The sequence below is a fragment of the Myotis nattereri genome (assembly GCF_964212035.1).
Source record: "Myotis nattereri genome assembly, chromosome: 4".
NCBI classification, from domain to species: domain Eukaryota; kingdom Metazoa; phylum Chordata; class Mammalia; order Chiroptera; family Vespertilionidae; genus Myotis; species Myotis nattereri.
The window spans coordinates 62550359-62566223 of NC_138079.1; the positions used below are offsets into that span (position 1 = coordinate 62550359).

General features: G+C 41.9%; 1 protein-coding gene across 3 annotated transcripts in view; it reads right to left on the reverse strand.

Annotated features, from left to right (window-relative positions):
- The window catches only part of EFNA5 (ephrin A5), a 285918-nt gene extending 271586 nt beyond the window's left edge, over positions 1-14332 (reverse strand). For all 3 annotated transcript variants that reach the window (XM_081090049.1, XM_081090050.1, XM_081090048.1), the window contains exon 1: positions 13554-14332. In XM_081090049.1, coding sequence (XP_080946175.1) covers positions 13554-13678 — 125 coding nt within the window. In that variant the 5' untranslated portion in view covers positions 13679-14332. The remainder of the gene's footprint in view (positions 1-13553) is intronic.
- Positions 14333-15865: the final 1533 nt, after the last annotated feature.

The following is a 15865-nucleotide window of genomic DNA, read 5'->3' on the forward strand; positions in this document are numbered from 1 at the left end:
ACTAAACACAGAAATGATCACAAACCTTAGGTATAGCAACTCCATTTTGAACAAAGCCATTGCTTAAGATATGCAAATAAATTCATTTTAATCAATGAAGATATCCTATTTCTAAACTTAATGAATCATCTAAGTACACAGCTCACTTCTCTTTTAGGAACCACTTAAGTTCACCCATAGTCTCAGAAGATTCTTGCATTTCTTTATCTACCTGAATCATAAAACTAGAAACTCAAAGTGGCAGTCACCTGAAAGTTGTTGCTTCAGTATGTTTATTACACCACGGCAAGTATAACCTAAATCTGCAAAATACACACAAAACAGTCATGTCTCAATTTACTATCCTTCATATTCATAGTTCTTACAAAATGCAACCCGATGTTTTAATTAAATCCATTTACCAAGGATTTAAAAATGAAAAGACTGGCTTCTGTCCAATAATTAACTAGAAAAAGGAGTTGGTAAAAATTGTTGCAAAAACAAAAGGATACTTGAATTAAGAGTGCTCACCATCCTTTCCCTTTTTTCTGTTTGTTTTTGTAAAAATATAGCTGATTTACAGTACAAACAGTTTCATCTGCCTTTTTATAATCATTTCATAGAGGTATACTGGCTAAGGAAGTCTACTCACTGATGCTTTCACAGGCTTGAAAGTGCTTAGGAGATTAGTCATATGTAGTTGTACACACAGAGTGAAGAACAACAACAGAAAAGGAAGCAGGCAGAGTAATCTGAATTTAACTAGTTCCATTCTCTATTTGTTAATACAAGCATCGCATAATATTTGTTTTGGGAAAGCAAATGATATATAAGCTGTGGAAAGGCAGAAGCACATTTACAGACTTTACACTTCCTAGACTCTACAGGAACAAAGCTCTCTCACTGAGGGCACTAGCATCATAGAATTTAAGAGCAGGAAGGAATTTCCCCGCGAGCCATTAATAACTCCACTGGAGTGTAGGCTCCTGAAAGCCACCCACAAGAAACCCCACCAGTGGGAGCAGAGAAACTGTTAGTCATCTTCTATGCTGATTGTAAAATGAACATTTTGGGTTCATTTAACCATATGGACTTAAATTGGAAAGTGTTTTGGTTTTGTTTTTAATCTGTTTCTGAGGTATAATTCTGGCATTGCCACATAACATACATCTGGGGAAGGTTGCAAATAAATTCCTTTGTACTTTTATGACAGTATCCTCCATAACATACAACAAAAATCCCTGGCCTATTTACGTTTGTTAGTGGTATATTTTTAATGATGCATAAACCTGAATGTAAAACTCTATTTTATTTGTCTGAGATTTGAGGGTAAGTGGCTAGAAATGAACTAGGCCTTCACACAAATAACTTTCACTCATGCAAATATTAAGCCAATTTAGATATTGTAGAACCATATGGAAAGTTCAGGGCAAATACAACAAGAGTCCTTGTATGAGCAGCCAGAGCAATCTCTCTTGACAGATTCATCTAGAACCTTGCTGCTCATACTGTGGCTAAGGGCCCCACTGCATCTGGGTCAACTGAGAGCCTGTTAGAAACGCAGAATGTTAGGGCCCAACACCAGCCCTCCTGAATTAAAATCTGTACTTCAATAAGACACACACCCGAAAGCATTTGTGACCAGATTACTTGTGAGAAGAAGCAGTGATCTAGAAATTGCTGGCCGAATGCTTCATAATGGCAGGAATGTTGTCCACACTGTTCACTGTGACATCTCCAGTCCAGAGGACAATACCTGGCCCACATGGACACTACACAATTATTTGTTGAATAAATCCATATGTAAAGATTTCTTATATAGTATTTTCTACTTTGCACTGTAATCGTGTGTACAAAATTCTTATTTTTGCCCAGAATGGCAAGTTCCTTAAGGGTACAGATGCTCTCTTATTCATCTCTGAATCTGCTGCATGCCTCCCAGCGTTTGCACACATCACTCAAATATTTTATCAATTATGATTTGTAGATACTCAATAGAGGAATATATTATTACTGTTAGGTATTAAATATGCTAGCTTTGGCTTTAATGTGAAAACTTTGGAAAAATAAGTTAAAACCAGTACATAATTCCTGAAATCACCCACTTGGTTTTGGCTTTAAATATAGTAAAGAGGATTCACCCAAGGAATCAAAATAATAACAGAAAATATTATGTTTTAAATGCTATGGAAATATTTTATAGGGCCAAGTCCTGACTCTACATGGTACCACAGACCAGGGATGGCATGGGTGATTGAAATCCAAAATTGATTTCAAAACCTCATGTTATTCAATAGCCTCAAAGTCTTTTCTCATCAAATTTCATACCAAACCTGCTATACGTTTCAGAAAAGTCATTTTTTTAGTTTTATTTGCTTTCTCAAATCCATCTACCAGCCCTAACCAGTTTGGCTCAGTGGATAGAGCATTGCCCTGGGGACTGGAGGGTCCCAGGTTCAATTCCGGTCAAGGGCATGTACCTTGGTTGTGGGCACATCCCCAGTAGGGGGTGTGCAAGAGGCAGCTGATCAATGTTTCTCTCTCGTTAATGTTTCCAACTCTTTATCCCTCTTCCTTCCTCTCTGTAAAAAAAAATCAATAAAATATATTTTTTAAAAATCCATCTACCAGTAGACAAACCCAAAGGCAGTGAAGTAGCCAAAGCCATCAAAGAACAAGATAGTGATAGAGAGAGCTACACGATAAATAAACTAAGTGATTAGTCCACAAATAGCCAGATATACACAAAAATCTAGAGCTAAGTGAAGAAATAATTTATAAGAGATCATTATGGGGGGTTGGGGATGAAAGGGGCCTAATACATGGTGACAGAAGATGATCTGACCTTGGCTGGTGGCCACACAGTACAATATACAGATCTTGTATCATAGAAATCTACACCTGAAACCTATGTGATCCTATTAACCAATGTCAACCCAATAAATTTTTAAAGAGATAATTATAAGAAATAATCAGAAACATTAATAGCATAGAAGTGTTGATGACAAGACCATTCCAAAATAATACTCAAAATAATGAGATATTCAGAGTCATAAATGTTGCTGATTCTCTTGGTCCATATTAACAGGATACTAAAGCAAGGACCCCCTCACTCACCAAAAAGAACTGCTTTTTTCTTTTTAATTAACTAACTTAGGTTGTCCTTTATTCATTTTTCCCATATATGTATTCATACAAAGTACCCTCTGTATACATAGATGCATCCCACACACACATATACACATACACACACTGTCATGCTGTTGTTTTCCCAAGAGTGTAGTTGACAATGGTGATAGCAGTGTGTGTAATTAGTTCTCATTGTTTCCCTGACAGCTACAGTTCCATACAAGACCCTTTTCTTTTTATGTTGTAAATGCTATAGGAAAAAATATACTAATAATAGGCATTTAATTATGGGTCCAGCAAACACAATGGGAGTATCTCCAAAAGAGACTAGAACCTCTGGGACAGCTAAAACATATATTTGCAGAGAGGGAAAAGTTTTGTTCTTCAATTACAGTAATGCTCAAAATATTGATGACGAGCATATGATAGAGTCTCGGGGAAATATTTAAAAAAATGTTTCTATCAACAATAAAAACATGTCTACAGGATTACATCAATACTAGAACCAAGGATACTATCGTATCTGTATTAAAATGTTAATAAGAAAAAAAGCATTGCTTATTAATAAGGGAAATAGTCCTTAGAACAGCTTTATGCTTTGATACTATCAATGAAGAGTACAAAGATTCCGTTTTTTACTTTGCTTTGCACAGACTTAAAAAAAAATAGTACGTGTGATATCAAATATCTGGGTGCTACATTCCTTGAGGCTTACTTTAATTTGTTTTATACAGTATTTAAAATAAAGCATTCCCGAACTGCTGTCGTGGCGGACACCAGATCTGTCACCAAGGTCCTTTCTCGCCTGATTAATTAGTAACTGGGAGACACATTTTGGCAGCTTTCATTTCCCTATTATTTTCTCTAGTTTGACACAAAACCCTGTCAGAAGCACCACTATTTGAACTGTTCCCCTCTTAGTACTGGGTCACTACATTTTAATAAATGGAGCCCCTGCCAGAAAACTACCAAAATAGGCATAAAAGTATATTGAAGCTGTAACAGTAAACAAATATATGAAGAAAACACTGAATGCCACAGCATCTAAAACATTAATGGTCTGTCTGAACCCAGGGGTTACTAGCGAGATTGCAGGGCAGAGACTAAAAGAAAAGGCCTTTCATCCGTCTTTAATAAAATACATATATTTATTTATATATATATTAGCTTAATAAAGCTGAACACTTTGGTGCAGCAGAACCATCCATCTGAGCCCTCTCCATCATCCCAACCCAATGAATAAATTTATAGGGAGGCAAAGACTGATCGTGACTATAGGGATACCGAACCCACCCAGAAGTCACGAAAGCTCTGGCTCAGCCAAACATTTCTTATAAAAGGTAAGGTGAGGAACTTAAAAACTGAAGCTAAAAGGCTGACAACTTTGGAGAACAACAAGTCACTACAGAAGCAGTGAGAGGTTCTCAAAGTGTCAGTCACTTCAGAAAAGCATCCTGCTCCCATGGTGTGGCTCAGGACACTTGTGTGCCAGGGCAGTGGCCATGCTGTGTGGGTCAGAGGTCACAGCTTCCACATTCCGACATCTGTCTGTATTTTTTCTTGCCCTGAAACAATAGAAGGGGAACTGGGCTCATTTGCTCCCACTTTGTTTAACCTAATTGTTAAACACAAAGGATCATCTCCCCATATTTAGAAATATTTTTCCTTTGTTCCCCATTCCCATTTGTCTCCATAAAATTAAATACTATAAAAGCTTAACCGAAAGGTTAAGTCCTCTCTACACATTGTTCAGTAAATATGACAAAGTCACATATCCCACTGGAGACTATGGAACATGAAATATCAAGTGGCATGCCCACCACCATCAAAATCTAGATAACAATTTGCACTATAATTATCCAACCAAAATAAGCCAGACCTGATTTTATTCCAACCACATTTTAATGAGAAACTAGTTTCATTTGCCTTTATAATGTGTGTTATCACAAAAAAGAGGCAAGAGCTAATTGTTAATTATAGTTTCTACATATACAAATAAGCAACTAATAAAATTTAGAATGGACACTCTGACAGCTCAGAAGCAGAAAGAAAAAAAAAAAAACACAAAAGTTTTTGTTAGTTCATTTAAAAACAAAGATGAGCACTCAGTTACTTTCCTCTTTTCCAGGCAAAGAAAATGGATGATGGCTATCAGAGGAAAGCTCTTCGGTACAAAATCTGTCAACTCATACCTTGGACTTTAATAAGGAGCCAATGAGATGTCTATTCATTCTTAAAATGTGGATTTCATTTATCGTTTTTAAACTGTTTCTACAACCACCAAAAATCCTGCTTCCCATGAACAGAAGCAATCTGTGACATAGTGGCATTCAAGCTGTGCCTAGTTTAATCAGGAGGACTGAGTCAGGTTACTGTGAAATTAATCTGAAGGAAGTTCTGTTTTTACTGCAGGACATGGGAATAATGTTTCCAGACATCATCAAACAGATGCAGTAGCAAAAAGTGTAGTATAAATTTTGGGTAAAGTTTACTAGGACACATGTCCTTCCAAATGCACCCAAAAATATAAAACATGGTGGAAAATATTGCAGGCTCAGTAGATATACTCTTATAAATTTTAATACCAAATATGAATGTACTTCCAAAATAATTTTTCGTAAGAACTCACAAGAACGGTTTAGTGAGAGCCTATAATTCAGAGCCAAAAAGGTTCTGGCTTCATGTTTCTGGAAGCACCCCAAATACTTCATTTTTAGAGGTACTACATTTCTACCACTATCTCTTACTGAAGAAAGATTCCTGATACCACTGAGCAATTTGAGGAAAAAAAATCAATCAACAAATAAAAAGGACTATTCGTACAGAAAGAGGAATAAGGATTTGGGGGGTGGTGGTAATAAGGGCAGTTAATATATTACTTTGAAATTAATTAATAAGTTGTAAACTGCAAAAGAAAATTGCACATGTAAACATGGTACAGCCCAAAATTTAACATTAAACTGTAATACGCCTGAGTTTAAAATATATTACTACTCGGCTAAAACATCCTCTTTTATCAACAATACAAGCAGATAGCATTTGAATGAGCTCAAATTACTTAAAGTAGAGCTTTAAATGTAGAGCCTTGACAAAATAATTATAAAGTGGTTTAGTCCTTTTCTAGCGTCCATATTCATTTCCGGACCATTTTCATGAAAGAAAGAAAATCGGTCCTGAAACAAGATGGCTGCTTGGGGGGAGGTTGGGGGGGGGGGGGGATGCTGATTTAACTGAAAGCCCAAAACCTAGCTTTTCTAAATCGGGAAACAAGGACTTAGTCATATTTTCTGATCTCCAAGTATGTATTCACGCACCTCCAGAAAGAAACCTATGGATCACACTGTGCAGTTATTTAAAATTAATAGCAAAGCAATTTTGTGAAAGGTCTAATCTTTGTGTACTAAAAACGTGATTGTACAAAAGGTATACAGAGATATCACATGACCAAGATTCCTACTTATACTTTACATCAGAATCACAATCATCAGTCATGGAAATCAGGTCGCTTGGTAAGTAGTAACAGGAATAATATCGACATATCTCTTAAAGAATCCCATCAAAAATGTCCAATGATATCCTGTTACAAACACATCAACTACACATATTTGGCTTTTTTAAACACCCAGGAACTTAACTATTAGACACTCTCTCCTTGAACTGTACTTTGCTGACCTTCCCTGAAGCAAATGGCAGATTATACATAAAATTTAAAAACATTTCCCACATTTTGAAATAATGTTTAAACAGGTTTTTTAAAAATCACTCAAAACTATTTTTATTTCTCACTTGAGTGGAAAATAAGACCTGACAGTAACATTTTCTTCAAGCTGTCAGCTGTCAATTGTATGAAGGATGTTTCTAAAGATGACAAAGGTTTATTTTTCCTTATTGAAAATGATAGAATCCTACCTGAATGAAAGCTGAGCTAACCATCACTGTGGTAGACAACTGTCTCTCGGCAACCAGATAACTTTAACTAGAAGTTTTCACTATTTTAAAATAATGTTTTTATGGAAACCTTTGGCTCACTGTTTGAAAACAATATTCAAAAGCCTCAAAAATCAAAAGTTTACATCCACACACATTTCAGAAAATAGTGCAGCGATATCAGTAATTTACATTAAATCCTACAAAGTACATTACGGAGTATAAATGATCAAGAATACTGAGATATAAGAAACTTTTCTCATTTATAGTGAAAATTATGCATAATAGTAATGGCACAGAAACACTTGCGTTATATTATTAGTTCTTAATTTTAAACTAAGCACTTCTGTGTCATTGTGCTGCCTTGGTTATGAATGATGTAATTTTGAAAACGTAAATGTCGACAAATTTAAGGGGAAACCGATCAGGAAGTTAGTAATACCCTATTCAGAAACACTGGAAGTTTAAATTAATCACAAGAAACTTTTCTAACCAAACAATCTCAGGGTATAGTTTGAGAAGTAGACAAAAATACAAACTTAGTAATATAAATCAGGCCCTTAAAAGTGACATGAACTTACTTATGTTTAGCTCCCTAAGACCACCATCGTAAGACACAACACTAAAAGTGGATTTTAGTATCTCATTTCTTATACCGCTCTTTGGGATTTTTATACCTAACTATGAAGGTGTGATCTGTCACAAATGGTCAAAAGGCAGTTTTTTCTCAGTTTGGAAGACTGATGCTGACGGAGTATCCAGAGTAAGTGGCCAGTAAGGAAGACCTTACTGTACTTGGGGACATATAGGCTTACTTTTCAACAAGGACATTCCAATCAAAGCTGTTTTCATAATTTTTATACTGTTTCTGAAAAGAAAGTTGATAATATATACTCAGTCAACATAGATTTGTTCATTACTAAAATACAGCTTTTTAAATCATCATTGCTATACTGTAAGTTATTCAAAACAAGCACAAAAATGAAGAAGGTTGAGTGGCTTCTTTTTAAAAAGTTATTAAGCCAAATATGTATATTGTGGGGAGGAGGTGGAAATACTAAGCAAGAGACCAAATGCTATCCATATATAAAATTATGGTCTTACCATTTTCTTGTTTTGTTCATTTTATATTTTAATGTACACTCTTTCTCAAAGGTACATTCTTTAGCCATATACTTCTCACAAGCTTGCAAAGACCAGCACTCCGGAAGGACTAATTGTATTCATTCATTTTCTTGGCCCAGCATGAAGTTGGTAGCTTGCTTGGTACATAGCAACAGGGGAGAAAAGGAGGCGTTCATTTTTATCTGTCCCTATCCAACAGGAAATCAGGCCAGTGGACAGAAGGCAATGAAATCCCTGTTCAGAAGGCATCTTGCAAGATTAAATGGCAAGAAATTCACAAGGTTAATTTGCCCCCAAATAACTATGTGCTCCTTCCAAACCTGATCCTCCGCATTCAAAGGTGGGAGTCTTTAAAGCTATTGATTATCAGCCAGAAGACACACGGCAACAAGATATTTGTTCAGTGAACCAATGGCTTAGTTAATACCACTAAGAGCAACTAACAGGGAGTAATAAACTACTAAAGGCTCTCTCTGATTCTTTTAATAACAAGGAGTTTACTAACTTTGGCCTCACACTGGAAATGCCCAACTAAACTGTACTGACAAGTGAGCCACAACTAGCACTGATGCTCCAGACACCTAAAGATAGGGGACTACTTCTGGTAGCTTAATAGGAGTAAATAATAAAGTGTATACAATGGATAAAACAGGACATCTCAGTAGCCAACTTCACTTTCCAAACTTCTATGGAAAACTGTCCAAAAACAAGAAGCATATTCTCTTTTATAAATTTCTAGATAAAATAGAGGAATAGAAGGCAGATTCAGTTCAGGTCTCCTAAAGGGATAGGGGTAAAAACATGAGATATAAATCTCCGTCATACAGCTTCATTTTTACCCGGGTGTTTATATAAATACTGATATAAATAAGTATCAAAATAATAAACCTACCTCATTACATCTACTAAACTGATACATTACATTGAAGCTCAGAGTCAATAAAGTTAAAAGATTTTAAGTAATGCCTTTTACTTGAAGAACTTTTTTATCTTTCTAAATGTAACAATATTATTTAAAACACTGAAAATTTCAAAAACAAAGTTAAATACTTTACAAGTCTGGTAATAAAACTTATTCAAAACAAAATTAATTTTCCACCTTTCCTCCAAACAAATTTTTAGAGTTAAACCAAATTGATTTCATTTACTTGTCAGTGGAAAAGGCACCATGCTGGCATTAAAACACTGATGGGTCAGATTTTAAAAAATAAAACATAAAATTTTGAAAGAGGAAAAATACTCAGGGATCATCATTAGGAAAAAATTCTAATTAGCCTCATACACATGACCTATAGGCTAAAGATTTGGGAGTGTTGACCTGAAGTTCACATCACCTTCACAACTTCAAGATTACATGTTAACAAAACTAAATGTTGTCAATTACCTGCTACGCTCACACTAAATATTTAATTTACAAGTCTCTGCAAGAATTGAAAAGCCCAAAGAAAACATATGATTAGGTTAAATTTTAGTAAATCCCAGATGAATTACAGAGGTAAGTTTTCTTGTGAGAGAATAACATTTTAAATTGGTGATGCTCAAACCTGAAGAGAAGCAAAGCACCAAGTGAGAAGAATCAGTATTCTTAAAGTGTGCTGGTTGTATTTGTCACTATTCCATCCATTAACACCAACCAGTGGGAGACATCTTTAATTATCCTAGCATCAATTTGGCAAGTGGTCAAAAGAATCCAAGAACTTTTCCAGATACACACAATATTTAAAAGAATATTTTCATTGGAAGCAACAAACTGTTTATAGCATCCTTCATTCAGATTAAGACGGATGTTCTTAATATTGAGTCATTTGTATCTTTATAAGAGTAGCTACTAAAGGAGAAGTAAATAAAGTTTTATCACTAAAAGTCTTTTAAAAAGTTATTTAAAAGCTTTTTACATTCTTAAAGAAATCAAGGACAAATAGTTATATTCTCCTTGATTTGGATTTTCATTACTCCAAGTTACTGAGTGACATGCCAGTTCAGAATTCAGCATAACATTAACAGGATCATTCTATTACTCTACTTGGGTGAAATTCATACAGGTTTTGAAATTTTTAAAATATGAAATATGCACTTAGGCAAATGTTACCATGTACTTCTACTCAGACTGATAGTTTTCAGTTGCTACTTCAGAAATTTGTGCCAATTCAACACATGAAATTAGTTTGGACCACCGCCCAATAAGTACTGGCAACTAAAAAGTTATCAGCATTTGAAAATTGAGCATCCATTTCCCAGAAGTGAATACCTGGGAAGATAGATTCTAACAGTAAAACTATCTGACAGCAAGTAAGTTTAATATTTTCTCTTCTATGAACCTAAATCAATGGATGTTTATGGTATCAATGGAGTCAGTAATGAAACACAATGTAGCAAATAAATGCCTATGACTACACAAGTTATAATATAAAATATTTAGACCCTGTGATCAAAATGTGATCAAATTCTAATTTTATCTAAACATAATTTTAATGTGAAGTTGACTGATATATGCTAAAATATATTTGCTTCACTTGCATGGTATCATTGCAACTTAATGTGTCCACTGAACTTTAAGTCTTTAAGATAAAAACTTTAAGAATCTATTTAAGTTGCAATTAAAGTTTCCTACTTTTTTCCAAAAGATTGAAGTCTTTTGATTATGCTATTAGTTTAGCAAAATCTTAAAAGGTAGGGTTTATGCAAAACCAAAAAGCATGGCTAGATTACCTTGGTAATGATAACATATATGAAAGGGAAACGTAAAACACTGAATTTATAAAAGTCAGTAAATTGGTGCAAATTTTCTAAAATCCTGTTTCACTATCTTGTAATAAACTGCTTTTTTTTTTTCTCTCTGAATTACTTATTTTGCATTAGGCTCCTTTTAAACTACATCCAAGCTGACTTTTTTTAATTCATCAAAAAAGGCACCATCTTATTTAACATATCAGAGACAAATCTGCCACCCACATTTGTAAAATTATATTATTTTTAAAGTAAATTTTAGTGTAATAATATAGGAAGACAAATAAGTCCATAAACCCTTAAGAATACTAAAGTTAGGACTGAATCTCTTGGGAAGGGTGTATGTCATTCTTTCTTCTGAACGTTATGGAAGTGATAATGATCAAACAGAAAGGCTTTTCCATGGACCTCCAATTACAATACTGACTGGAGAATACTCTTGGACCTTAAAAATTCTACAGATGAACTTTGTCTGGGCTGGTTCAAAGCTCCCATGGCATCCTGAGCAGAGGAGCTTTCTGCAGGCAGGGCAGAGCTATTAAAAACATGACCTGTGACAAAAATCAATGTGCTAATCTTAAACCAAACAACAGTATCAAAAGCACAAAACCGAGATAACCCAAGATAAAATGTCCTCAAGCTAACTCAGACTAGCTAGGCGGGTTAAGAAGGAAGGGTACAGGGGCATGGCTGATTCTGTTTTAACCCAGATGACTAGAACATCCAAGTATCCAAATAAATTAGTGAGAGAAAGAGCACACGGTGACGTTTGGCATGGGAAAGAAAAGACAACCAAGCGCAAAATGCCCCAAATTCAACTAAACCATTTCACCGTCATTTTATTTAATAAGGCACTAAAGTTTACAAATATAAATTCCTCCGTTTTGTGTATGCTGCCTAATAAAGCCCAAAGGGGAATAAAACCGACCAGCATAATGAGGCTTGCTTTTAACACCATCACAACTGCAAAGCTTGATCTATTTGTCTTGTCAGCTTTAATAAAAGGCATTTCCTCTGGCAGGATGGCTTCTTTTTCTCTTTTTCTAATAGTGGTAAGTGGCATGTCAAAGAAATAGCTTCCCATCCCACCACCCACCTCCACAAGACTTTTTTTTTTTTAAACCAAACTTTCAGGGATGTCTCCAATTCTGCCAGGCAAGCAATTAGAGCTTGGACTACCTGGGAGTGATTATCTTTCCTGGGGTAGCAGGGTGGGTGCGGGGGGGAAGGGGGGGGACTTTTTCTCCGTTTGGCAACCGGTGGACCGCTAGTGGGGAAATGTGCCCATATCTTCACCTGAGATGACATTGCTTTAAGTGGGGAATCCCTCCCCTGCCGGCAGAAGGAAGGCGGGAGGACCGCGGAGAGGTCCACTGGGAGGCAGGCAGCACTGGAAGCGCTCTCCATACTCCTCTCCCCAGGCGAGCTGGGCGCGCAGCAACCATAAACTCTCCTCGGAATCCCACCACTGTCCTTCCAACTTCCACTCCAGCCCGGGGGTGGGGGTGGGGGGGAGCTGAGATTTGGGGACTAATGTTATGTCCCTTCTGGGCGGGCACCGAAGCCAGCCCGCAGCTGGAAGCTGGCCTCGGTCCCAGAGAGGCAGAGCAATTTGGACCCAGTGGGGCAGACTGCTGCCCACAGGCCTGGGAGAACGTGGGGCTCTGAGCGGAGCTGTTCTGGGTTGGGAGGGGGTCCGTCCGGTACGCTGGACAACACCCGCCCCAACTCCACATTCCGTGTCCGTGGACAAGGGATGTCCGCTGGTGGCCACGGTCCAGCAGCCGCGCTAGCCAGGCGCCCACCTTTAGCCTCCCGCGTACACGGTGGGCTTCGGGGACCGCAGCAAAAAAAAACGGTTCCAGGGAACCGCGCTGGCTCCTCTGGCTGCACACCGCCAGGCCGTGGACGGAGGGCTCCCACCTCCCTGCTCTGCCAACTCCTGCAGCTCGCTCTGCACACATGATGTAATCCGGCATTAGATCAAACTTTCTGGCACCTTGAGCCCACCCAGGGGTGGAGGAGGTGGGAGAATCTTCTCCATTGCCAAGAGCGCCGGGCCCAGACTGACCCAGGGGCCGGATCATTTCCTTGCAGTTAAAGAGGAAAATAACCTAAAGCTTCCGCTTCCCAGCCCCCCTCACTTCCCCCAGCCCGTGCGCTTTTTGAAAGCACCGAGAAAAGACAAAAATTAAAAAGAAAAAGAAAAAAAAAACTTTGGGGCTATTTGGCGGGTCTCCCTGCAATCCCTGCGCACCCACGCTGCAGGCCGGAGCTCCCGGAGGTGCGCCCCGGGGCAGCCCGGGACCGAGCCCTGCGCCGGTATCGGATGCTGGCCATCCTGCCCCGGCGGGTCAGCGGGGGAAAGTCTCGGCTCCCGGACTCGCGCCTTTTCCACGTCTCCTCGCTCTCTGCAGAGGCAGCCGGTCTGGTTAGACCCGGGACTCCCAGGGGCGCCAGGCCTCTCCGCGGTGGCTTAACAAAGAGTGGCGCAACGGAAGCGCTTCCCGCCGGCGCCCCGAAAGCCATCAGCGCACGGACGACGTAGGCTCCGAGGGTGCGCGCTGCCAGCGGCCGGTGCGCGCTGCTCCCCGCTGCCGCTGCAGCTCCTTCCGCAGGGCCCCGAGGCCCGGGGAGCCCCGACTCCTTGCCCCCTATTGCCTTACCTAGGGTTGCTGCTGTTCCAGTAGACGGCGTAGCGGTCGGCGACGGCCTTGGAGCCCGGGTCCTGGCTGAACACACACATCCAGAGCACCAGAAACATCAGCGTCAACATCTCCACGTGCAACATCACGCCTGGCCAGCGGCGGAGCACTGGACGCGCCACTCCGGGGAGAGAGCAGGGATCCGGAGAGAAGGAGGGGAGGAGAGAATGAGAGGGAGAGAGCAGGAGCCAAATAAATAGGAATAAATAAAATTCAAGAGGAATGAGAAGAGAAAAAGGCACACACCAAGCTGGGGGAGGGGGCGGAGAGCGGGAAGAAAAGAGGCAGTGGAGTGGAGGGGCTAAATACAAACTCGCACCCCCACTGGAGGGTTCAAAAGGAAAAAAAGAAATCACAAGATGGAGAGAAGCATGCGAGTGTGTGGCGGCGGCGGCGAGGGCGGGGTAAGGGGGTGCCAAGCTGTGTCTAGGGCGGCGGCGGCGGCTGGCCGGTCACCCCGGGAGAAGGAGGTGCGCGCCCGGCCGAGCGACGGCAGCGCGGGTCGGGGCAGGCGGCGGCGCACGCTGCACAGTCACCGGGAGCTGCGCGCCGCGGCCGCGGGAAGACATACACTGGCCCGCCCGGCTCGGCTCAGCGTCGGCGCGGCGGGATGCACAGCTCTCCGCCGCCCAGGGCTCTCGCAGGGCGCCCCGCTTCGCTCCAAGTTACTTTGGCGGCCGGTGGGAAACTGCGGAAGGCGAGCTCCGTGTGGATGGGGGCTTCGCGCCGGTGGCCTCGTCTGTGCCTTCGCTGGGCAACCCCCAGAAATCGCGGAGGAGTCGTAGGTGTTGCGGGTTCGGGGCGGTGCGCTGAGGAGGGTGGGGATCCGGAGCCACAAACCCAGCCCCGCCGGCGTCCTGGAACGGGTTAAGCGGCAACGAAGCTGGCGAGGAGCAGTCTTGCTTCGCAAACCTCAAAAAAAAAGTTTGGCTCTCCGTGTCTTCCAGCAGGTCCCCGGCGGAATCGGACTGCGGCGGCGGCGGCGGCGGCGGCGGCGGGAGACAGCACCGCAGGCGCTGGCCTCGGGGATTTCTCGCGCGTGCTTTTCTCGGCCGGGTGTGGGTGTACCGAGGTGAACGAAGAGCAGAGGTTACCAGCCAGCCAGCCAGGCGGAGCTGGGATGACTAAACCTGCAGGGCGACGCCAGCCCAGGAGCTCGGCTGCAGAGCGGGAGGGGAAACAATCACTTTCACATGAACCTCTCCAACTCCTGGATGGGCTGATGTCAGTCTCCGATCGCCTTCCGGGAGCAGGAATGAGCCCCCGGACGCAGTGCCAAGAGCCCCGAGTGCGCCCTCAGAAGTCTCTCCGCGACTCCGATGGGTTCGGCCCCAAGCCCAGCAACTTGTAGAGACGCATCAATCAGTTTGAAAGGGAGGGTGGGGGGAGCGCACGAGCGAGTGGCACCTCCCCGATGACTACATCAGAAAACCTTCCCGATCCTCCCGCAGCTGCTCGTCTTCCCCTCCTTGGGCACAGCAGCAACAAGAGGTGAAAACCACCAACCGAATCCTAAAACCCCTACCGGGCGGGAAAATAAACTTGAGTGCAGCGGCGGCGGCAGCCCCGGCAGCCCGGGAGGGATTGAAACGGCTGGCGAGAAGTGGAAAGGAGTAAAAGTCAGTTTTGCAAAAGAGAAAAAAAAAGGGGGGGGGTGCTTTATGGGAAAAATCTCCTCGGGCACGCCCCCTCGTTAATGACCTGCGTGTAAAGCCGACAGCAGCCGCGACCCAGCAGCCGCACGAGAACGCAAGGCGGCCCGCGTGAACGTGGGCAGGGGAGGCGGGGGGGCGGGCGTGTAACGCAGGGCGCGGGGCAGGCGGGCGGCGCGAGCACGGGTGAGAGATCTGGACCGAGCAGGGGGAGGCGCCGCCAGCCAGCCAGCGCCCGCCAGCGCTGCTGCCGCCGCGGCCCGGGTCCGGGGGACTGCTCCCGTTACACCCTCCCCCTCTCCCCCATGCAGTTTACTTGGGTAGGTAGGTGCGTGGAGCAGCCAGTCAAGGAACAGCCTGCTGTTTGCTTACAGATCCAGGATTTTTTTTTTTTTTCCTCTCTCTTTACGCCAACCAGATTGGCTGTTCCAAGAGAAAGAGGCGTTTTCCTAATCTCCTCCCTTCCTCTCGCCTCCTGCCCGCTCCCCGGCCCCACCTTCCTTCTGACTAATTGAATTACTGGGAGTGCCGAGGCGCCCTCTTCTCCACCCAAGCCCAGCAGCCGCGCGTAACCCTTTGGATGCTGAATTCCGTCCGGGCTGAGGAATGATCGGACGTTTT